Genomic DNA, 24951 nt, shown 5'->3' on the forward strand with positions numbered 1-24951 from the left:
TTAATTTAAGACCAAAAATAATGAATAAATTTAATTCTTATCATTCTAATGTACTATGCTCTTATAGTATTGTATTACGAAAGCAATGTAATCAAAACAGTATGTAATATCGTCGACACAGCGATACGGCCACGCGTGGCTTCCGCAGGATGTTGCGCGCACGACGCCCGTGACCGCTGCTTGCGTTTACAAAACAAAATATCGACTTGGCGCTATTGTTTTTACTTTTATTACATACATTCTTTCATGCATTTTGTATTGGTATTTTAAACTTTAGCTACAAATTGGCATGCATATTAGCAGTTGTTTCTAACGATTTGCACAAATTGTAGAGGTTAGGTGTTCTTTCGACTTGATTTAAAATGTTTATAAATTTGCAAAAATTTAGAAAAAATTGAAAACACGTTTCATTGAAGAAATATGCCAACGACATCCATGTGTCGCTGAACGATGAGAATATAACAGACTAGCGGTCCGCCCCGGCTTCGCCCGTGGTACATATTTCGCAATAAAAGGTAGCCTATGTTCTTTCTCAGGGTCTAAAGATTATCTGTGCCAAATTTCATCAAAATCGGTCCAGTAGTTTATGCGTGAAAACCATACATACATACATACATAAAAACCTTTCCTCTTTATAATATTAGTATAGATGTTGTGTATAACCTATTACCGTTATTGCATCGGTTATGGGATCGTCAACATGTCAATGATATCGATCGATTATACTCGTGGTAAATTAATAAACTTGCTGGTTTCTTACATATTTTCTTGATATTCATAATCTCTTAAAACTTGTCTTGAATACAATGGGTTAAGATAAGCAAGTAAAAAAAAGCGTAAAAAAATCTATTCAAAAGGAATCACCGCTGGGACTTTTCTTGGCATGTCATTTTATTTTATATTTTTTAGACTGAGATGAGTCAGTACAATAAGATAGCCGAAGAAAGCGGGAAGATAGGGTTTCGGAGATTAAGGCGAATTTAAAATTTCTTATATTTTTCTCAGTCAGAGTCTCGTTTATGATTATTCACCCCTGTAAAGGTTAGTGACCTAAAACCAATATGCTTCCAAGTTACATGGTACAAGTGAGTCATGCATCGTAATTATTGCAAGTTCGCTGCGCCACGCAAAACCCTGCAAGGGGCTCCAAGAATATACGAACAGTTAACGCTAACGTTCACTTAGAGCTTGGTAATTTATAATGAAATTTGTCAAAATGCCATATTATAAACGTGGAGATGTAGACAACCTGTAATGAAATTTACCGTAAATGTCTCACTTCCCTGTTATAAAACAGTTTTGTTTATAGTGTATTTCGTAAAAATCCTTTAAAGGCTTTTTTTGGACAACGAACATTATGATTTTTTAACAAAACATTTGAGGACGGCATTGTTAGATTGCACAATCACGCCTTGGATAACGAAGTGATAAGCGCCCACGAGGAAGTACTTAACAACATACATACGATAACAGGGCACTCATTTGTTGTTTTATGAAAAACTAGTATGTTTGGTGTGTTGTAATAAGAGATGGTATTTTAAGTACAGAAATTAATTCATTGCATGGAACTTTAATTATGCACTGCAAATCATATATCCAGTATAGGGATCGTTTAAAAAGTAAACCGAACCGGTATTTACATGCAAACTGAATACGAATCGATAACGGTATCTCCTTTCATACTGAATACATAAGATATCCCTAACTTTCACGCACGCTAATGTACTAAAATTATTAGTTAATACATCGTATTGATTCAGCCGGAAAAATTTAATTACAAGTAATTTATTATACCAGCTTCACACTTGACAGTCTTTATCTAACACGTGACTTTAATTTGTATGGAATTTTAATTTTGTTATTAAAATATGTAATAAGTATGTTTTTAATATTTATATTATATATTGTATAAATAATACACACAATACGTAAATTCAAATAAATAGATACTGTTCTTACCAGAATGCACGGCTACATCATCATCGACATCCAGATGATATCCTCTTCGAATACTGAGAGGACTATTTGCAACTTGCTCCTCATTTTTCTTTATAAGAGCTTCTAAAACCTCTCTTTCACCACCATTTTTTCCAACGAAGGTTTCATAATCATCAGTTATATCCGTAATAATAACAGCAACTTCTTCTAATCCTTCTTCAATATTCTTTGCTGTAATACTTCGAAGCAATGAGTTGCTTCTTGAAAGCTTTGTACTTCGAGATCTTCGAATGAAACTAGTAATTTTCCCAGCGCTCTTATTAGGACTTTCGGGGGTGACCGTTATTTTTGGCGTTTTAAATATAGATGACGAACTACAACTACCTTTAATAGGTGACGGGGTGTTCAAGTTCTGTGGCAATGTTTTCGATTTCTCTTTGTTAGGAGTCTGTATTTTTGGTGAGTCGGGTATTAAGGATAAATTAGAATTTCTTATATCAGTACGTGATGGCAATTTAGTTGAAATATTTGCTATGGAATTATTTAATTTATTGGATGAGATCGATACTGCTAGCGGTTGGTAGACCCTGTCATACCGTGGTTCACACGAAGTCGTAGATCGTAGTCGCGGTTTCGAGTGCTTTATGAGATCATTTTCAGCAACTAGTCTAGGGCTCATAAGATCACGTTGACCTATTCTCGGCAGCGCTTCATTAGAACTCGCCGTCGTTGACAAAGGTCGGTGATATCGCCTCTCTGGACTAAACAAACTGATATCACTTTCACTTTCGGTCAAGGACGTATCGCCTCTAGAGTAGATTTGTAATTTTGCGCGATCAGAGGCATATTTTCGCTTTGGTTTTATCGGAGTTCCATCAATATTTTGCCCCGTTATTAAAGCCTCTTTTTCTTCTGGCGTGAGCGGTAAGTAATTGTCAAAGCTCTCGAACAATGGCACATAAAAAATAGATTTACGTCGCCCCTCCTCGTCGCACGCAGGTGAGGACTTCGGTGAGATCGTTCCCGACATGCTGGTCATTGCACGATCACGGAAATGCGCCACGTTACGGCAATCTGTGCTGAGTCACAGGAGCTTGCCCCATTATATCCATTCGTACCATTGCTATCTACCCGTTAAAATTATTAAACACAATTAATTATGATTGTGTTAACCACTGCACTCCTTTATTTCACTGCACTATGAGTTATCTATTAAAACAACAATATTATGTAAAATGTTGGAATACTTTGCAGTCATGAAAATTACTATAAAAACTGTTGAGTATCAGAAGTAATAAATAATTCAAAATTACACAAGTTAGAAGTTTACATAAAACTTTTTATTCGCAAGATATATCGATCGTGTTAAAACAAGAACTATGAATAATTTCACATTATCAAAGTGCGATAAGATTATGCACTACGGCAACAATGAAGTAACCTACTTTACTGATGGAAAATCATTGGCCATGCGACAAATATAGAGAACTGGAAAACTAATCTAATCTCGATATTTATACAACTTGTTAACTTATATATTGGAGTTAGGACGCGTCCTCTCGAACGCAGTACGAGACACGAACTAAATTTCGCGAAAAGCAATAATAGTAACAGCAGTCAACACATGTGTTCGTTGTTTATACAGAAAAGCGGCGGGTGTCGTGCAAATTTATTTAGGAGCGGTTACGAATATATTACAAACATACGCAATTAGCCTGAGAACCTGGAATCTGTTAATTAAATTAACGAACTTGCGTGTTCTCATGCACACAATAATTTAGAAACAAGGTAATGAACACAACACAAATGGTAATGAAATTGAACATTTTGCGCCCATTAATATTTCAATTTAATCATTTATGTAATTATGACAGATGTTTATTTTATTTAAAGTAAGTGTATTTATTACTCATCAATAACCTTAATTATGTTCTTTATAATATACCTTAATTTTTCTAAATTATTTGTTAACTTATTCAACCTTCGGTATTTTTCAGCATTAAAATATTCTCATTTCATACACGTAGTTTCTATATTTTAATGGAATTCCGCTCGAATTAGCCTCCACACAACGTGCAAAAACAAATAAAACCGCGATCCATTGAAATTTTCAAGACGAACAAGACGAGTAAAGTAAGCACCGGATGTCGTGATGTATAGAATGAGATCTCGGGTTGTTATGGAGTGCAAGCAAGCAAATAAAGATTGCGGAACGAATGCTATTAACCGGTCTCTGGTACAAAACGTACGTGTTTACCAAATTCAGAGCCGCTTCACTGTTTTTATAGCTAGCTCTAAAAGCAGAATCATAATCACAAAAATTAACAACTATCCGTATATTGCGTAAGAAATGTTCTTTATGCTGAGGAAGATCATAATATGTATGTGTATTTATATGAAATTGTCGAATTATGTTGTAATGGTTAGGAACGAAGAAGCTCTACATTATATTTTTCGATAACTCTTTTATATTATGCTTCAATAACTCGTTTTTAAATGTAATACAATAGTCTACTAAGATCTTGAAACGACAGTAGAGAGTGGATATCTATGTGACTAGCATGCAATCACGTTTCAAGGCAATCGCAGCGCACTGCGCAGGTTGTATGAATCTACTGCAACGCCTGTCAGTAGGTCCTTCAACTCTATTTATTTCTTATATGCGTACAAATTAACTCATAACTCAATACTAGTTGTTAGATGTGTATATAAATCTCTTGCAATGTTATAAAAGAGAAATTCTAAGAATTATGGCTGGTCTTTAAAGTTGTTGATGAGAAATATAAGCCCGTGAAAGTCCTATTTCCCGTACGAGCATTAAGATTAATTTCTGTTTTATTCCTAGTTCTTGTCCATTCACACTGAAAATATTGAAACAAACTAGATCAGAAATTATTAAGTCACTAGCGGTCCGCCCCGGCTTCGCCCGTGGTACATATTTCGCAATAAAAGGTAGCCTTTGTTCTTTCTCAGGGTCTAAAGATTGTCTGTGCCAAATTTCATCAAAATCGGTCCAGTAGTTTATGCGTGAAAACCATACATACATACAAACCTTTCCTCTTTATAATATTAGTATAGAAGTATAGATGAAAGTAATAACAAATAATAATGCATATGACTGTCATAAATAATAAAATATAATTTCTTAATCCGCATTCCATGGTCGGTCTCCAGCGTTCCAAGTGTGTACAATATGAAGACAAAAATAAAACCACAACATGTCCGCAGCAAGATATTTTTCACACGCAATTCTCGCAAATTATTCAACGAAGAATTATCCATGTTATTTATTTGATGCCCGGGGTTTATAAATGCCACAACTACCTGTCCGGTTCTACCCTTGACGTGCCTATAAATGTTTATAAGGGGTCATTACGCAAATTTATAACCCAATTGAACAAAGAGGGAATATGTTAATATGCTTGTTAGATAATATTATAGTACTGATCATTAAGAGTAGTTGGAGTATATGATATACTTGAAAATTAAATTTGTTCCAATTCGTAATATGTAAAATTGGTACTCCCTCTTAAACCAACTCTCCTATGTTAAAAGGTACCAAAGCAGTGAACGTAACAGTACTGTTTCCTAAGCCTGTCGCCAATTTCGACCACAGTAAATAATGAAAGCTGCACAACCACTGCAAATTGCAAAACAGTATTAGAAGAACAAACAAATAGAGCACGTTTGATGTATAGCTCCGCTTACTCATGCTGTAATAGATTAGCTATGAACTATTCGTTTAGTTACTCAGAATGAGGTTAAGCAAGATCGTTAATACTGAGCACTAGTCGTAAGAATCAGTGAAGAGCAAAAGCAGTATGGCGGATGTGATCATGACTTCCTCTCGGCCGGACAAACGAGATTCCTAGTAAGTACCTGGTACATTCAGGTTTGACGACCCGGCCCACGTGGGTCATTTGGTTTACTTTTATGTTGGCGCGTATATTGCCCATGCATACAAACATTGTATCGAAAATCGTTAAATCACATACTCATATTTTAATATTATTGAACGAGGTTGTACTTAAAGTACAATGTATTTAACTTCACAACACCGTTTATATAAAGTTGAAAAACATTTCAAATTCAACAAAAAAATGTGAACAATAAAACTGCAATTAATCTTAGTCATCATTATAAAATTTAAGCTATGCTGTTAAGTCAAATTACTAGTACAATGTAAAGACGCCATAATGAGTCGTTGTAGAACATCAATCAAGATGTTCTCGAAGGGTTCAAGTTGTCAGTGATGAGAAGGAATGAAAAAAATATACTTAAAGATAAGCCCGCGTATTCAAAGCAGTACCTTTTAATATGATAGTTATGTTTGTTATATTTTACAAAATTTAAATACGAAGTGTTTGTTTTTTGTTCGATATTTTTTTACCTTCAGAGTTCAGACCATGTTTTAATGACCATGACCAAGAACGATTACTAACGAAGCAAAAACTGATGTAGTCCCGTTAAGAAGCTACACCATGATTGACCTGAAAAGTAAACCTACAAAGAACTCGTTAAGTACATCCGAGTCCACGTTTCGTACTACATTTATAATTATAAATTAAAGAAATAAACTTAACATTGAACAAAATGCAATTAACTTTGAGGGGCTTCCTTTCGCGATCCATATTGTATTACAATATGTTCACAAAACGACTCTTGATATTTAGGTGTCGCCAGCACCCGAGATATAGGTTAGAAAAGGTCACGGTAAAACCCTTAGTTACCGCAGCTCGTTTCAAAATGAGGGCAAGATTATGAGAACTAAAACGCATCTTGCATAGACACGTCGCACCAGTTTCTTTAAGACACGTATTGCATGCATCAGCATATCAAATACTGGCATCTATATGTTGAAACCGTTTGAGGCGGGATGTGCTTTAAATCAACGTGGAAGGAACCGCTGATGAAAATCAAACAGATTAGAGGCACGAAGGAGAAATTTCTGAGAAAGTCGAGGTCGAGGTATACAGGAACGAATTTTGAACAATGCAAGCGAGATACTACAATGAGGCTGGCGGAATATGTTTGACGGTAACCGGATAGTTGCGCAACCGCTGCGTGTCGGAGGCTGTGTTGGAAGACAAAGAGCTACTTGAAGGCTGGTATTTACTATTTAATGCCAGTGTTTAAGGCCGCGTGGGCAATAGTAGAGCTCAGTCATATTGTCTTAACATGAAGTTACGTCGTACAGCGTACTATCTCTGAACAGTTCATGAGTTAAGTATCTAACTCATTATATTTTATGAGATATGTGTAATCAATTAATGAGTTAATGATGCAGGAATAAAGCAGACCGATTAAATATAATTCTGAAATATTTTTCTTTTCTATTAGATAATTCATTAAGTGCGACTGATAGTATATGTATTAACATAATCGTGACTAGAGTCTTGCACCAGACCTAGATAATCACCGTTCACCAACAAAAGGTCACGATCACAAAGTATACGATAGTAATTCATGTACTTGAATCATGTTTTAATTTGTATAATGTATAGTATTTACTAAGTACGAATGTTTAATAGGAATAATCTTGAGGTTGTTTGCATTATTTTTTTTACTGTAACGTTTTAATAAGTTCGATAAAATTAGTATCAAAAACTCAACTGTAATTGTTTAGAAATTTATGACGAAAATGTACACGGAAAAAATGCAAGCAATTGCAATCCTAAATACTTAATAGTACCTGCGTTAAATATTAACGTGTTCCTTATCTAACATCGAGCCTATTTTTAAATGACATTATTTGAGTAAGACAATGCCTTATTATTAAGCTATTAGAGGCAAATTACGCGAACAACCCGAGCGTGATTTATAATTACATAATATGTAAATATTGGTATAATAAATAACAAATATATAATGCTAACATTATTTTTATTAGATTTTTTTATCGCCATCAATAAATTTCACACACAAAACATGTTTTGATCACATGTGGTGCAAACACAATGTAAAATGCAAAAGTGGGCCAACTTATGTTATCTTCGTGAGATCAAATGACTCATTCCATCTTTATGCCAAAATACAGCATCAAGATTCAAAATTCTTAAAATGTTTCACATTCATTTCGTGAATGCTTACTTTTTTCTACTGCTTATGTCATTATGTAAACAGAAATTGAGAGTTTACCACGCGTGGCTATAACGTCAATTACTTACATCATATTAATTATTGAACATTGGAAACAAGTAAACAAATCATATTGTTGCTTTTATAATTAATTTGTTATTGCAAACAGTCATAACAATTCAAAATAATTATTCGTCGATATGAGAAGGAAGTAAAGGGCATTAAGCTGACATTCAGATAACCCCTGCTTCCTTTCAAACGTGTCCCACATAAGTTCAACATTATGTCAATTTAATGACCCCACAATAGTTTCATCTTCGAGTTTGCAAATTAGAAAACAATATTATTAATAATATCAGTTCGTAAAATGTGTCGTATTTTTGAATAGGCATTCGACCAAACTGCACGTGTGTCCCTTTTCAAATGGTTATATTTACAAAGCAATCCCACCAAATGAGGCGTAAAATGGAAACAATAGGCAATAGTTTACATGTTAAATGCACGAGTGCACACATTTCCCAATGCCCATCTAACAAAAATCGAGACAATCTCAAGCATGTATATTTAAGTAAATGACTTGCTCATGTAAACGCATCAGAACCGTTGAAAGCCGAGTTAAATACACTCGGGAAAATGGTAACGGATAATCTCTATTTATGTCTCTATTATTATTCCTTATTAGTATTATAACAAGCTTACTACAAATATCCTCTTTATATTGTGGGGGAAATGACCTACAGGCTACAAATGAAAAATTACACACATTATATGTCTGCTAAAACCGATATAATTCTGGGAATTAATTTATCAAATGGAAGTCAACAGGAAAACCTCAAGATATATTGAAAAGCACAATGTAAGAATTCTTACGCGTATCCTTTAGTAGGGATATTATCAAAGCTTTTGTCCAGACTGCGCAGAATAACAAATTACTCAGGCAATTGTTACAAATTTGTTAATGTTGATTTTGCAATGTGTACAAAATTGGTTACCCTAAACAACATTATACCATCTAATGAATACTGTACCGATTTGTTATATATAACTCTACATTTCAATTTAAGATGTAACGTCTTGATTTTGTTGCTTAATGCACTATGACTATGCTATTAAATATTAGAGAAACTTGAGTGTTACAACATAAATAATTTGAAATCAAAGAACAGCATGTCTTAGAGCCAAAAACACCTGCCCTCCACGAAAACGACACCTGCCAGGCATGAGGCGACATATGGTGAACAAAAAGACTTGGGACCCCTATGGCCGGAAACCGACGGTCAGACAAAATACGACAAAATTGTATGTTGAATAATAAACAGTTATTTTGTAGGGTGAAATTGAATATTTGAGCACTATGCTTGAAGTGTGTGACTAATGGCTTAGATAGAACAAAAATGATAATAATATCATTAAATTATATTATTATCTCCGAAGAGCTTAATGGGCTAAAGCCATGACAAGACAAACGTAAACATGTTAGTCAATAGAAGCTACACCTTAACACGCTTAAGCCGCCGACGATAGTTTAAACTAAAAATTGTCACTTAAAAAGGAAGGGTTTGAGCGTCGCACTAGGTCCGGTTTGGCGGAGGCAGCGGGCAGCCTGGAATGTGACCCAGACCTCATGGGACTCGACTCAATGACTCATGTGAACTTACTCTTTCGAACAAACAATATTTAGAAAGTCACGGATAGCGTGGGTGCAGATAAATACACTTACATCACGCGCCTACATGCATTTTTTCATATGTCAACCCACATAAGTTATCATTAAAATTAAATTAAATAGGAATAATTGAATATGTTGTACAATTTCAATTCGCATGGTATACCTAATATGAATTGAAAGGATTTATTTTGGTCGTAACTTATTATGATTTATAATAATTAATTATCTTATTTATTTAGGTGATTAAAGTATATATGTAAGTTATCTTTCTTGATAATACTATTTACAGATATCGTATGTGATCAATTTATTGTTAGGTAAATTAAATTGACAATACGAATATCTTATTTATGCCAGTAATATGAAATATGTTAAGTATGTATTTAGTTTGTAAGTCTACATTTGAGAAGTAGAGAAGCATTATAATTTTATATAATTCAACTAGTTGGTGAATACTAAACTTCTCTTCCTCGCTATGTAGAGATCAACAACGAAATAAAATCTATAGCCATTATAACAATAGGCTACATACAGTATTGGTTTTTATTAGATATGATTTATCATGATAGAGAAGCTCATGATACGTAATTACCATGGACCTAAAAAATGGCAATATCATAAATAAAAATATAATACTCAGTATTTTTTCGCTCTCTACATCTCTATCGCCAGTACATAGAAATGGTTGAAATATTTTCTGATAACTGCGATAGTGTAATTTATTGCTAGATTGTATAGTGAAATTACTATAATATTTAATATCCATGAACTGCACATATTCCAACATTTGTAAAACCTTATTTTATCATAGCACTAAATCACAACACTTTATTACGCTTACATCCTTATAGCACTGCACTATTAAAACACACTGTCACAAAACTCCATAAAATTGCAATACTAAATTGCGAACAAAACAATGTTTTCGTAATATTTATTGAAAACGCAAAAGCGCGCGGCCGCTATGCAAGCCCAAGTAACTTTGTTGACAAGCGGCAAACTCGCTCCTCCCGCCTCCGCCATGTTTGAATGCGTCGGCAATCTTCGGCGATACTCGTGTAGCTTCGGGTAGTACTTTCTGTGTTATGTTTGTCTGGGCTATAAAACAATATACGGAAAATGTAATACATAACACAAATTTAGTGGACCAAAAATACTCTAGTAAGATTAAAAAGATCAAAAAATAATAAAAAATAAACTGCAAGAAAACTTTTGAATTTTAAAGTTTTTAACTGACAACAAATTAAACATTAAAAAATAATAGCTCTATTATTTTTATCAATACAATTTTAATATTAACTGTACAAAAAGTTTTATTTGTAGAGCGGTAGAGTCAAATTTTAATTAGGCAAACCTGAAAATTACTTAGGTAGGAAAATTACTTTGATACTTTGTTACTTTTCAAATTTATTTTCTACCCTATATGCTACATTAATCAATACAACTAAAGCAAAAGTGCCTGAAATTAAGACATCGAATATCATCTGATTTTGTTATTCACAAATTATGAATTCGATTTGAATGCTTTCGTACAAACATTGTACTCGCCAAAGGGCATGGGTACATAAAATAAATCACGATACTTGAGAGTTGAGACTTGAGGCTGGCGGCGGTCATGGACCTATTGAACTGGTTCTCCGATATTGTTCTTATAGGTAAAGTTTTTACACTTACAATGTTAGCTTTCGTGATGTTTCGTGATTACATGATCTTTGAGTTCATACTTTATTGTATTTCCGCTTCATTTGATGTCTATGATCATCTTAAGATTAATAAATCGATGTAGAGCTTAATTCATAAAATAATCTTATATATAAAATTCTCGTGTCACAATGTTAGTCTGCATACTCCTCCGAAACGGGTGGACCGATTCTCATGAAATTTTCTGTGCATATCGGGTAAGTCTGAGAATCGGCCAACATCTATTTTTCATATGTACCACGGGCGAAGCCGGGGCGGACCGCTAGTAATAAAATAAAATTAACATGTTTTTAAATTTTTACCTATTTTTATTGTAATATTACCTACATAATCTAACTAACAAAAAAATGTATTACAATAATTCACAATTCACAAAACATCCTACTACAATACAAAAAATCTTGCACGAGTAAACTTTTTTAAACGTTTTCAATAATTATGTACTACGTTTTACTAGTGCCATCTAGAGGCGAGTAGTAGCATGAAATGTTTATCAATGATCCGATAGAGGGCACTATTTCAAACTCCATTTTTGCTTGGTTTTTGTTTATGTTAGCTTGGTTAGGTTTAACCGGCGTGTAAAATTATTATAAACCGACATCCCAAACCAACATATGTAATAGCAAATTAATTTGTACACGTATTATAATATATTTTAAATTATGAAATAAAAATTCATTAACACAGAGTTTTACATATCTTTTATTACTTTTACTACAAAGTTAATAAACAATGTACTACGAAATGGTTGTAGTAATTAGCATTTTAACTATCGCTTCCTGTGCACGGCACACTTTTCAGTAGCGATAAAAAATAAGTAAATGGGTTTATCATGAAAAGGAAACCCTATTTTCGATAACTGGGACACATTAAATTTCTATTTTACATTGTTGAATTACTTTTTATATTTTCGTTTGCAAAAAACTACGTGACAAATGGGAACACATGATATTTTATCAAATAATTTATAACAATTTAAAGGTAGCGTAAATTGTGAATGACTATAAGATACTATTTAAGAGTGTTCGCGTAGAGTAGAAATATTCGCGAGTGGCAACAACATGACAGAATTATCGATATAAATAGTAGCCGGGTGCAATGTCCGGGACAATTTAAGCTGGAGATACTATACGTACCTATATCTGAGTATCTTTATGTTATACGCGCGTAGATGTTGTGTGTAAAATGGCGTAGGCATGTTTATCATTGCGAAGCGTACTTTGCTAAAGTACCTAATTAGTACGAATTAAATTAAAAAAAGTATTCCAAAATGTGTGTAAAATTTAAAAAGTAACTTTATAAAAAAGCTTTTATTTATTTATTATAATATTAAACAAATAAATACATATGAATAAATCCAATACATATTTAAAATAATTTGGAAAATCCAAAAGTGCACGCCTCATAATTTTTTTTAAAAAAATATTTATTAATTATTATTTTTCTTTATTTAATAACAATTAAACCACATCGAATCAGACCCTGAAAAATGAAAGGGTTCTATTCCTGAGCATACTCAAGCGTAAGAGAAAAAAAAGACTCGATTAGTAAAGTATTTCGGTCGCTATCGTGTTAACAAGAAAAAGGATCCGCACATACAGACACACGGACGTCCAAGACAGAACTTTTTTAAACTGTTTTTTAACTAGTTTAAATAACAAAAATGACATCAAAAATATCATGAACGTTAAAAATAGTGATTTTCTTAATATGTGTGTGTATGTATTATCTTACAAGTGCAATGTATGATACATAAAGACATTTTAAGTTTGAAAAATCAGATGTTTTGCGCGAAGTGACAGTAGTACCCACCTCAACGCTTCGCTTATGAGGCGTGCAATAGGGTTAAAATATAATTTATACATGGTCTACTCCGCAATGCACTCGCTCTTAACACTTCTGGATTAAGTTTTGCGATATTAGTTCAACTGAATGTATATTATAGACCTAATCAATTACAAGTAATACAATAAATGTTATCTTCTATCGCGCAACCTTGCCCATTGCGGCTGATAATGCATTATTCTATTCGATAATGTTGTGATGGCTATCGTCACTGCAGTTATTTGCAATACGCCGGTGAAGTCACGTCCGTGTCTGATCTCATGATTCTAAACGCCAATGTTATAATTGTTCAACAATTAAGAGTTTATGTTTTTATTTTATGATTAGGTACGTTAAAATTTAAGCGATCTCTTAAAAGGTTAGGTTTTTATTAATTTATTGAACATACAGTGTAGAAGGTGGATTACATTTTTTAACTACATTTTATGAATCTTTTAGTTCAAAAACTTCACATCTATTGCATCAATTAAATTATCTTTAACTACGTAAAATATTAAATAATGTTAAAGAAAACAAAACAACTTATTTAAAATAAAATAAAAAATATTGATAGAGTCCAATTGTCCGAAAATAATTAAGTTATAAATCAAGCAACATTCCGAAAAGATAGTTCACACAAAAATTTAATTATCCACTTCACAGTATAACGCGTAAAATGTATGAGAATTCACTAGGCTCGGCGTGTTTGCTTTAAACATTACCACGTGAGTTACTTTCCGGTCCTCTTGAAATTTCATTCAGCACAAAGGGGAAGAATATAATGCAAGCACAAAGGCATATAGGGGCACTCAGCTTCCGTAGTAATAGATGGTAGACAAACCAGCTTTGAGACCGCATACCATAGATTAATATCGACGTAACTACGTGAGGCAATATAGGTGTAACTTTGATATTATGTATCATGTTTTTTACGCCGCGGCCGTTACCTAAAGTTAGGGACCGGATTTACTAAGTTGTATACAATTATATAATTAAAATATATTCGTTTATTATAGCTATTGCGTCAATATGCAATAAGTACATACAATTTAATTGCTGTTATTACACAAAATCATTTAACGGTCACTAATCGCAAGCGTGACCGTCTTTCAATAAAGCACATTCGTAATTCGAAGATAATAGAGGTCAATTAAAAGCCTACATATTGAAGGCGGAAGCTTTGCTGGCACCGAAAAGGGTTGTAGACTATAGAGACACGGGAAGCGGATGTGCGGTGACTGCGCGCAGGTGCACAGACACGGGCGGAATAACTAACTTGTGCCACATCAAACGGGCTACGGTGTACATGTAAACAATCAACCATTTGGACCAAACGTGAATGGAATCGCCAGAAATGTTGGCCACGTGCTGTTTAACCCTTGCGATATAAATAATTTGGTGCGACGTAAATAAATGCCACAACAGCGTTAACTTCAAAGAAACCTCACACTTCTATATGTTTATACTTCATGTTATATTGAGGTACATAAAGTTATTGATTTATGTATATCTCTATGAATTCATGGGCCTCATTATTAAATATTCAATATAATGTAGTAGAGCACCAAGGCCTTGAGAAGTAATTATTGCGGAGGTTGTATAATCAAACACTGCGTGCTGGGAATCTAACCTTAAGAATATTCGAAAATAAACCGTGGTTGTTGAAAGGTTTACAATTACGCCTCTACGAAAATAACATTAAAAAGCACATACAAACTGTTATAGGTTACATCGTTTCAAATCGTAAAAGTAATGCTTTCGTTCAAATTATTATACACAAACGAGTTTTATACAATCATCGCTTTATTAAAGACACTATTTTACAATGAAGAAACAGGAAATATAAGCGCTGTTCAAACGATGACCCTAATCTCTTCATCTATGATTATTTCATAATGCCTAAACAAACGAGCCGCTCTCCACATGGCAGATTAGTCCTTGAGTTTATACAGCGGAATAATAAACTCATTCATTGCTTCTCAGTATTAAAATAAATGTCGGATCAAATTGGCGACACTTCCTATCCGGAGCTTTAAATATTCCACTAAACACGAGTTGAAAGCAATGTATCCGGTGAGTCACTTGAAGATATTACGTCGCAATGCCAAGACCAAAGGATATCATGTAAATTTTATCTCTATTTACGTGGACCTAGACGTTTTGCTATTGTTCAAACACGCAAGGTAGCAGGCTATTTTACTAAATACGGAAGGTTTTCCGGACTGTGATTTAAAATCACGTTTTGTGTAACAAAAGAAACCTACATATTTATTTATTTTACGAAAATTTTATGTCTTGTGGTATTCAATCGGTTTATCAATCTGAATTGTATCTAAGTCTACTCTCTATACGAAGATTATATCACAGTAGATTATGTTGCTAAACATATACATATGTGACTATTAGTTAACTGTTTGTCATGTATTATGTCAACCGATACCAACTCTCATATTATTATCAGTGCGGTTGTAAACAGTTAACTTGGAATGTGATTACGGTGTCCTATGTACATACCTACTGAGTCTATATTATAATTAATATACTGGTGCCCGCCAACCAGAAAATATTGTTAATATCATTAACCTTTTAAGTATTCATAATATAATTTAAATTTGAATATAATATGTATGTTATCTCATAATTATGTTACGAATTTTATATTTTATTTTACAACTACCTACCGATTACTTATAATTAATAAACCGTTAAAATCCTAGCCTAATTAAGCTATCATATCGCGAAATCACAAGTAAATAATCAAAATAACATGAAAAACGAGTTGCATTTGTAAAGATACTTTGTTATACGGAATAAACAACGCTCATGAAAACGTCAACTCATTATAAAATATGTCAAGACTTGAAACGATAAATAAGTAATTTCTCAGCAGGCCATTAATTAAATTGTTAAGACAATCTATTAAGTGAAAGTACGACTAAATGTATACGCACTACACTGTTAATAAAATCCATCAAGTACCTTCTGGTACTTGTCATCAATCAATCAAACTTGACATCAAGTACCTTATGCTATTTATATTTCCGTAAAATTCGTGTAAGAATCTATGCACCCAAACAGCAAAATTAAATAAAATTTTCTATTATAGCAACTGAAATCCCTAAAAAAATAGAATAATATGAAAAATAACTGAAATAAATCTGTAAAGCAATACACACCATCTATATCATCCTGTGAAGACTCGAAATCGGCTAGTGTAACATTCGAGAGATCCTCCACGTACACCTGGGGCTGTCTATTCAGCGAGTGACGGCCACCGAGGGAGTGGTAACAGCTCTCTTCCTCATCCGCGGCCTCCTCCGTCGAAGAACCCTTCAGACAGGAGTGAAAACTCCGTGACAGGCGGCGCTCCGTACTCATTGTCACTCATGTCCCAATACACGACACAGGTTTGTACTATCACGCACAACACGTGGACACCCAACACTGTATTTATTTCACTTTCATTCACGCGAATCCTCCGATGACTCAATATTTTTTGCACTAATACAATTTCATCATTCGTCTACGTAATTTGTAGTGATTTCGATTCCATTTTATTTTATTTCAACTCAAAAAGCGTGCACACCGATGCAAAGACACTAAAACCACATTTCTTTTCTTATCTTATCACCAAGGACCTGTAATCGTAGATATGTAACGAATCATTGAGTTTGTGCTCAAAGTAAATAAACAGCGGTCTTTAAATATACAGAGTGGGTTGGTACTACACGTCTTGGCATTTTTTAAGTTATCTTTATCAAGTTTCTAAGGCAGTTGTTACAATTTACGTAGGCATACTTCTAAATCTTAACAATATAAGATTGTTTTGAATTTCGACATAGCCACGAGCTCACTTTGCGGAGGCGCTTGGAGTACAATGTCGGTTCATTGCACTCTCAAAGAATGAGCCTACATGGAGAATACCTATGCGACAGTGGACTAATGAATGACATTTTAACATAAGGAAGCGTTTTAAACGTTTTAAATGAACGCGTATATATAACTAAAATATATATACAACATTTACGATAAATAAAGAGCGGATAATAAATCTTGTTACCAAACGCATCGCCTCAGATCAATTAGGAGAACACATTTTTAGAGATTATAAAGAACATAAAACTATCCAATACAACTGGTATTTTATCTCGTCTATTTAGCTTTTAGAAATTTTATTTAAGAATGCTGTTATAAATATATCCTTTTCCTGTGTTTATTTAATAAAATAAAGTTATTAATCCAAATGTTTAAGAAGTGGTTTGGTGAGTTGGAAAACATCTTGTTCAAGTAATAATAGAAATGTTTCCTTGTATTTTTACAATCACAAAAAATAGGAAGAGGAAGATTATATTGCATTCGATGCAATTACACCATTTGTAATACGCGAATTTTATGACAAAAAGGTGAAATCTTCAACAAGCTATTGTTTTGTGGAAAGTTGAGTGTGGGAGCAACTCGACGTAAGACGCAAGAACCTCTTTAGGAGAAAACCTCGGAACAACCTTTTATATTTTACAAAGTGTGACATGCGCGCGGAAAGAGTATATCTTCATACTGGTTTAATGTATGAGAAAATTTTAAAGAGATGGTAACAACCAAAAATCAAATTACAATTTGTGTTCACTAGGTTATAAGCATGTAGGAGCTGTGTGTTTGTTCATTTCGAGGTCATATTAGGTATATTACGTAAGTTGAGCTACTTAAGATAATATTGTGATATAGAACATAATATACAAGGAATAGTAAATGAAATATTTGGTAAATGACCGTGTTTGACGCAGTCTTATGAAAAAGTAGCTGCTATAGGAGTTAAGACGTCAAGTCTGGCGCAAAGCCAACCCTCACCGGCACGAGACCGATATTTTCACGAGATAAGCCAGTCCAGTGGGAGTTCAGACCAACAGTAGCGTGCCAGTAAAGAATTATTAGCACGCGAGGTCTGAAGGAATAAAAACATTTCTATTGCCCCAAGGTTACCCTTAATCTAGCGGCCTTGTCAGGAAATCTTGATTCGAGAAAATTGATCGGCCAGCATTGTACATGAATATAAGGACATTATCGCAGATTAGATGTAAATCACATTCAAGTCGCATAATAGTCGACTCCTTAAAAGAGCTGGCTTATTATCAGACATAAAAGGCTCAACTTTTGTTATAGAGCGTTGACAGCGAATAGGCTGTCGAGGCAAATAAACGCATCCGTCTGCGACAATCGCTGACACGTTAACTAATGACGTGACAGGTATAAATCATGTTATAATAGCAAGACTTTAACGAGCATCGCTGGAGGAAGAGGCCGATTTGCAACCATTGCTATAAGAGGAACACTTCTCAGTCAAATCGAATTATTGTTATTAATGGCTTTTCAAATCACTCGACCTATACTCCCAGTCCAGATAAATGTAAAAGATCATTAAATCATCAGACTTATAGGTATATTCTCTTCGAGCACATTAAATGATATGTCATAGATTAATTTGAGTTCTAACTTCTATGGCTCATTTCGTAGTCCTATGGTTTATCAGATTTATTTATAACTAGCGACCCGCCCCGGCTTCGCACGGGTGCAATGCTGATACAAAATACACTACAGAAAAACTAATATAAAATTAAAAACATAGCGGCCCGCTCGACTCGCCCGATAGCCGGGCGGCCGGCCGGTATCGCCGCAAACGCTACGTCCCGCAATTTTTAAATCTGTAATATCTTCGAAAATATTCACTTAAATCATACGGTGTAAAGGCCCATATAGATCTATATTAAATGAACAATGTATTCAAGGTATTTAATTGGTTAAGGATTAATACTGTATTGGTTAAAATCGCATCGAAAATTAGGCATTATTTGTCGTAAAAAGTAAATGACAAAAAAAAGTTGTTGTGGGTTATCCATAAGAGATAGACATATACCATCGCGGACTTTTCTGTAGACCTTTTCAATGTGTATAATACTTAGTACATTATTTTGATAAAACTCGTAGGGTTCAGCCTGCGTTTGCAATGTAAGCGGAAAATATGTAAAAAAATTACGACATCACATTAGAAACCTCAAAAATAACAGTACTTCTCCACTATTTAATGGATGTTATTATACATATAAACCTTCCTCTTGAATCACTCTTTCTATTAAAAAAAACCGCATCAAAATCCGTTGCGTAGTTTCAAAGATTTAAGCGTACAAAGGGACATAGGGACATAGGGACAGGGAAAGCGACTTTGTTTTATACTATGTAGTGATTTTCACTGAATTATTTTGATCAAATCTAAGGATTAAATCACCAACAAAATAATAGTATAACCGTCTTATAACACTTCCTTAAATTCATTGCCCATTAGAAATTATATTGTTAACATTATGAAATACGAATAGCTGAATCTAAACCAATATCTGCAACATGTGTTTCCAAGGAGGTAAACACAGCGTTTAATTATTCAAACATGCTGTTTATTCACACTGCGCACTGAAATAGCTTACACTAAAATAAACGGGCCACAGCCATGGCATTATTGAAAGGACATTTGGAAGAACGGCACTAGTTACCACATTACAGAACACTGTGACATTGGATACGTATTAAAATTCGTAAACAAAACACACTTTCCGATTACGTGTCACAAAATATTTACAGAATGAAAACACCGCGTGACTGTCTTCATTCAACGACGCTGACGCACTGAAGCACTAACTACGGACTTACGGAGGCGAAGAGGCGCACGCGCACGCTCATTATGACCAACCGTTTATTTACAATTCCATTATAAATTCGAAGATGGAACGGTGATGATTAATTTTAATCCTATTTTACAGATACTATTTGAAAACTTTTTAAATACTCATAAGAAAATTATCAGAAATAATACTATTGTTCGAGATTATGTTATTATGTAGCCACATACTAAGTAAAAACCAACAAACCACAAATGTAATTTGTGAATATTATCATCGAGAGTGAAAGCGGTTGATCGAATGCAATAAGTGTGATATCTGAAAACCAGTAAATGTTATCGGCCACTCTTACTCTCTAATAAATATAATGGCAGGTGAATGTGAAGGGAATCATGGGCAACGACCGCATGAGGGTTGTCTGTAGACTGTAACACTTGTGTAATTATTTTAAGCCAACTAGACGGAAACGAGCAAACAGCGATAGAAATGTCAACATACATCAGTCAGAATCGACATTCGAAATCGAAAATTTAACAATAATTCCAAAAGTTTTCAAACTTCGGTCAAGTGAATAGTTCATTGGGACGACAATAAATCTCATTTTGCAACCTTGTCCGCAGTGCGGAACATTGTTAAAATTGCAATTAAATTATTTTTTTGCTGTATGGTCGTGAAAAAAATTCCAAAAGTTCTGCAAACTTGACACAGATATCGGAAATATATACCGAACGGTTGTATAAATTTGCAACCTTTTTCGTTGACCGGAACATGTTTATTTATAATTATTTTTAATTCGTGGTCATTTTTTCGAGTAAGGTGGTCTCGGAATAATTACAAAAGTTTTGGAACTTGGTTGCAAACTTCGAAAACATCTATTCTGATGCATTTACAAAATTTGTAACCTCATTCAGTTTAATAAAAAAAAACATTAATATTCAATATTAAAAGATGTTCCGTACACTGAGATTGGTTGCAAATTTAATACGTGATATGAAATATTATATTGAAAACTTCCCCAAGTTTGCAGAACTTTTGGAATTTTTTTCACGACCATACAGCAAAAAATAATTTAATTGCAATTTTAACAATTTTCCGGACTGCGGACAAGGTTGCAAAATGAGATTTATTGTCGTCCCAATGTACCATTCACTTGACCGAAGTTTGAAAACTTTTGGAATTATTGTGAATTGATTGTCTTGACTGACTGGAGTAACACGCGTTATACACATTTCTGAAGTCATAAAACTCTAATGAGTTTAATATATATGTTTTATTGAGGTATGTCCCAATAAATCTCCTATAATAAAGATTCCCTGCTAAGAATGTCAGGCAACATACGTGATACGACTATTTAAATTCACAGCTATGTAAACATCGTCAAAGGAATTCATTCAGCCGCTGCTTCAATATTAGAGAAGTTTTCAAATAGCATTTCTCTTAGAAATGTATGAAAGATTAAGATAGAATTGTAAAGAGTTATATTAGCTTTATGGGACTCATGAATAACAATGACAAAAAGAAGACTTCTTTTGTTAGATTACTGAATTGTTTCTACAAAAACTTGAATGGTAACGATATTGGTGTTAAACACGAAAAGATTAAGATAAGCGTATTATTATACCAAATAACAATAAACGTAGCTTCACTTTCTTTACGGGCTATTGAGCATTTAGGTAGGGTGGAGTCTCCTATTATCGGCCGTCTCCTAATATCGGCCTTTTCGAGAAAATTGAATATAACTATAAAAATCGATCTTAAATCATAAAAGTTTTTATGCAAAAAGTTACTCTATATACATACGCAAAACCTCCCAAATTTGGGTGCGGGTACCTCAACTGTGGAACATTCAGTTGGCCATAGAGCACGCGAAGGTACAGACGTGCGTGATTTGGCGACATTGCGGAGTCAAATCCCTGAGTCGACGCTTTACGTGGATAAGTATTTTAATGCAATTAAACAAACCTATAGTATTTAATTTTATGTGTTCTTAAAGAAAAACAGTCAAATTTTCGATAAAATAGTGCGTTTTTACATTTACTTGTCTTTTTAATAAAATAATTGCGGGGCCGAGATTAGGGATCTATATTTATTGATAAATCTCAATATCGGCCGGGTGGTCGATATTGGGGTAATGCATGAAAACTTTAAATAACATGTTTAGCTATTTTAAATGTCAGCAGTAGCATTAATAAGGTTAGAAATGAAACAACAGCTCCGTTTGATCACTAGATCCTAAAGTCGGCCGCCTAAAAACGATTTTTATTAGCTACGGCCGATATACAGGGTGTAATCGTTAAGTGTGCACAGGCGATTATTCCGTAACTATTGCAGATGTCAAAAAACTTTAAACTGATATCGAAAGTACTTAACCTAATGAGTAAAATGGCCATAATAAATTTTTGAAAATAAAACGAGAAATATCCAAAAATGTTACATTAAACGCTCCCATATATTTTATTTCCCACACATTTTGTATTCATAGCAGATTATCGAAGTGACGTCCTCATTGTGCAATACAATGAGGAGCTCTATTTGCAGTTTCGAAATGAACTTCCCTTCAAATTTGCGAAGTAATTTAAGCAGAAAACCAAAAAAAGAAAGAAAAAGCTAAAATCTTTCATATTAAATGTACTAGGTTGATCCAAAAGTAATGATAATTGGATATTTCCTGTGTACATAAACATATAAAATAACTGTTTTTTGCTTACTCATGTACTCACTAAGTTATCACAAAAAAATCATATCAATAGGCCACGCTTCCAAGTATTTACATTAATTTGAATGTGAACCGTGCGTGCCAGAATTTTTGCCGACAAAAAGAAGAAACAACAATTCGACATTTAGAGGGTGAATTTGAATTTCTAAATAATTCTTAATGAGATCAGGATAATTTTTTGGTACGATTTGTGACCATGGACGTTACCCGGGTTCACCATGTTTATGCTGAAACCAAGAAACAATTAATGGCCTGAATGCGAGCTTCCAAAGTGACGATGAAGAAATTCAAAGTGAAAATTAGTGGGATAGATAAAAGCGGCAGTTTTTTTGGGGCGCCGGAGGAATAATTTTGGTGGAATATTTTAAGAAGGTAGCCACTATGTTGGGCTCTTACTACACAGACCATATTAAAAGATTGCGGTAGGTTAGTAAGGAAAAGAGACATGGCAAACTGCGGGCTTGAATGTTGTTTCACCAAGACCACGCACCAGATCACAAAGCGTTAGTTGCAATGGCTGCCATTCAAAAATTAGCATTCCAAATGCTTGAACACCCACCCTGTTTGTTAGATCTAGCTCCTAGTTATTTCTATCTCTTTCCTCGGCACAAAAAACACCGTCTTAGCAAAAAATTTTAAGACGATAGCGAAGAGATGGCCGCGTTGAGGGGTTTTTACGGATGAAGTCAAAGTTTTTTTTTCTAAGTTTTGGAAAAAAAATATCGAAGTATTTTATCTAGTTAGAAGACTATCTAGCGAAATATTTTAACTGTAATGACCTGGTTTAATATTGATTATAATTACTTTTGGATCAACTCATGTACATGGGATAGTCATATCTCATACTAAATGTATGGGAGGGTTTCAAGTGAATTTTTTAGATATTTCTCGTTTTATTTTTAAAAAATTATTATGGCCATTTTACTCATTGGGTTAAGTATTTTCAATATCAGTTTAAAGTTTTTTGATATCTGTAATAGTTACGGAATAATCGCCTGTGCACACTTAACGATTACACCCTGTATAGCGAATCGATGCGTAATAACGGCCACCTTAGTAAAACCTTTTCTACTAGGGAGGTGATACAAGATGTACTTATTTTAATTTTTGTTGAGCTATGCCAAAATCATGCCTTCTCAATCAAAACTCCCAAAAGATCAACAAAAAGGAAAACGTTGACCATTGCAAACGTTTCCTTTTTGTTGACCGTAGTAAAACAATAGAGGCAGTGAATGCCATCAAAATATGAGCATCAGAGAAGCATCTCGACAATACGACATTCTGAGGACCACTTTACAAGATAGACTTCATGGAAGAATAGACACAGATTGCACAGTTGGTAGAGATACCGTCTTAAACCAAAATGAAGGAGAAGAAATTGTTCAATGGTTGATACGGATGGCTATCGTAGGAACGTGATCTAGGAAAACCGCAATTGCGTTAAAATATTATAAAAGATGATAAACGAACCAATCTGTTTAAAATGGAAATTCAGGGAAAAAGTGGTATTCCTTGTTTTTAAAAAGAGACTCAATGCTTATTGAAAAGGCTCCAGAAGGGCAGTGAAAAAGTAACAATAACTGTTTTGCTAGTCATATCTGCATAAGGAAAATTTTTGCCTCCCATGGTTGTTTTCCCTACATCCGTAGACCACCTAAAGTAATCGTTAATAGCACACCATCCTCCTGGTTTCTTGGTTTTATCAAATAGTGGGTGGACTAGAAGTGTATGTACTCGTAGTATTCTATGAATATGTTGCAAATGGCTTTAATCATTGGGTGATTTCTGATAACATTTCCAAACCAATTCTTTTTCTAGTTGATGGACATAAGTCTCATTTAATCCCATATCTTTATTTGTCTGAAGAATACTGAACTAGGTACATTACTTTTAATTTTTAAGACAATGTAACGAAAAGACCAATCATGATAGGTGAGTTAAAAAAATGATTTGTATCTCAATTGATACTAAAAAATGTTACCAGTTTTAAGTTTTATTGATCTAACTTCACCTTAGAAAAGGTATGCCGATATTAGGGCCAAAGACGGCAGATATTAGGGTGTTAATTTGGTGTTAGTGGCCGATATTGAGGGAAATCGGCATATTCGAAATAAAAATTCTATATTTAATAAAGTAACAATGGATTCGTAATTTTGCAAATGTAGTAATGGAGTTTCAATATCTCTCTACCCAAAAAAGGCACTGTAAGAAAGAAAAAGCTATTAATGTAAAAATTACATCCAGTCAAAGTTCAAAAAAAGTTGACATGGCCGATAATTGGTGCCACCACCCTACTCATGTTGCCAATATTTACCGCTACATTAGTAGTATAGGTTGTATTTTACAGATAAATTTTATGC

General features: G+C 33.9%; 1 protein-coding gene across 18 annotated transcripts in view; it reads right to left on the minus strand.

The window, feature by feature from the left end:
• Positions 1–24951, minus strand: part of raskol (Ras GTPase-activating protein raskol) — a 131650-nt gene that overhangs the window by 14488 nt on the left and 92211 nt on the right. Inside the window, exons 1-2 of one of the 18 annotated variants that reach the window (XM_090119472.1) lie at positions 19750–19878; positions 16387–16848 (exon numbers count right to left, since the gene is read on the minus strand). The exons of 13 other annotated variants lie outside the window; for them this stretch is intronic. In XM_090119472.1, coding sequence (XP_089975598.1) covers positions 16387–16588 — 202 coding nt within the window. In that variant the 5' untranslated portion in view covers positions 16589–16848; positions 19750–19878. Of the gene's footprint in view, positions 1–1959; positions 3148–10526; positions 10661–16386; positions 16849–19683; positions 19879–24951 lie in introns of those variants that run through there. 4 more of the 18 variants (XM_090119474.1, XM_090119475.1, XM_090119469.1 and 1 more) reach the window with 4 other exon arrangements.

This window comes from Colias eurytheme, chromosome 3 (assembly GCF_061535395.1).
Source record: "Colias eurytheme isolate Ceu_HAF_F1 chromosome 3, ilColEury1 Martin Lab GWU primary, whole genome shotgun sequence".
Taxonomy (NCBI): Eukaryota; Metazoa; Arthropoda; class Insecta; order Lepidoptera; family Pieridae; genus Colias; species Colias eurytheme.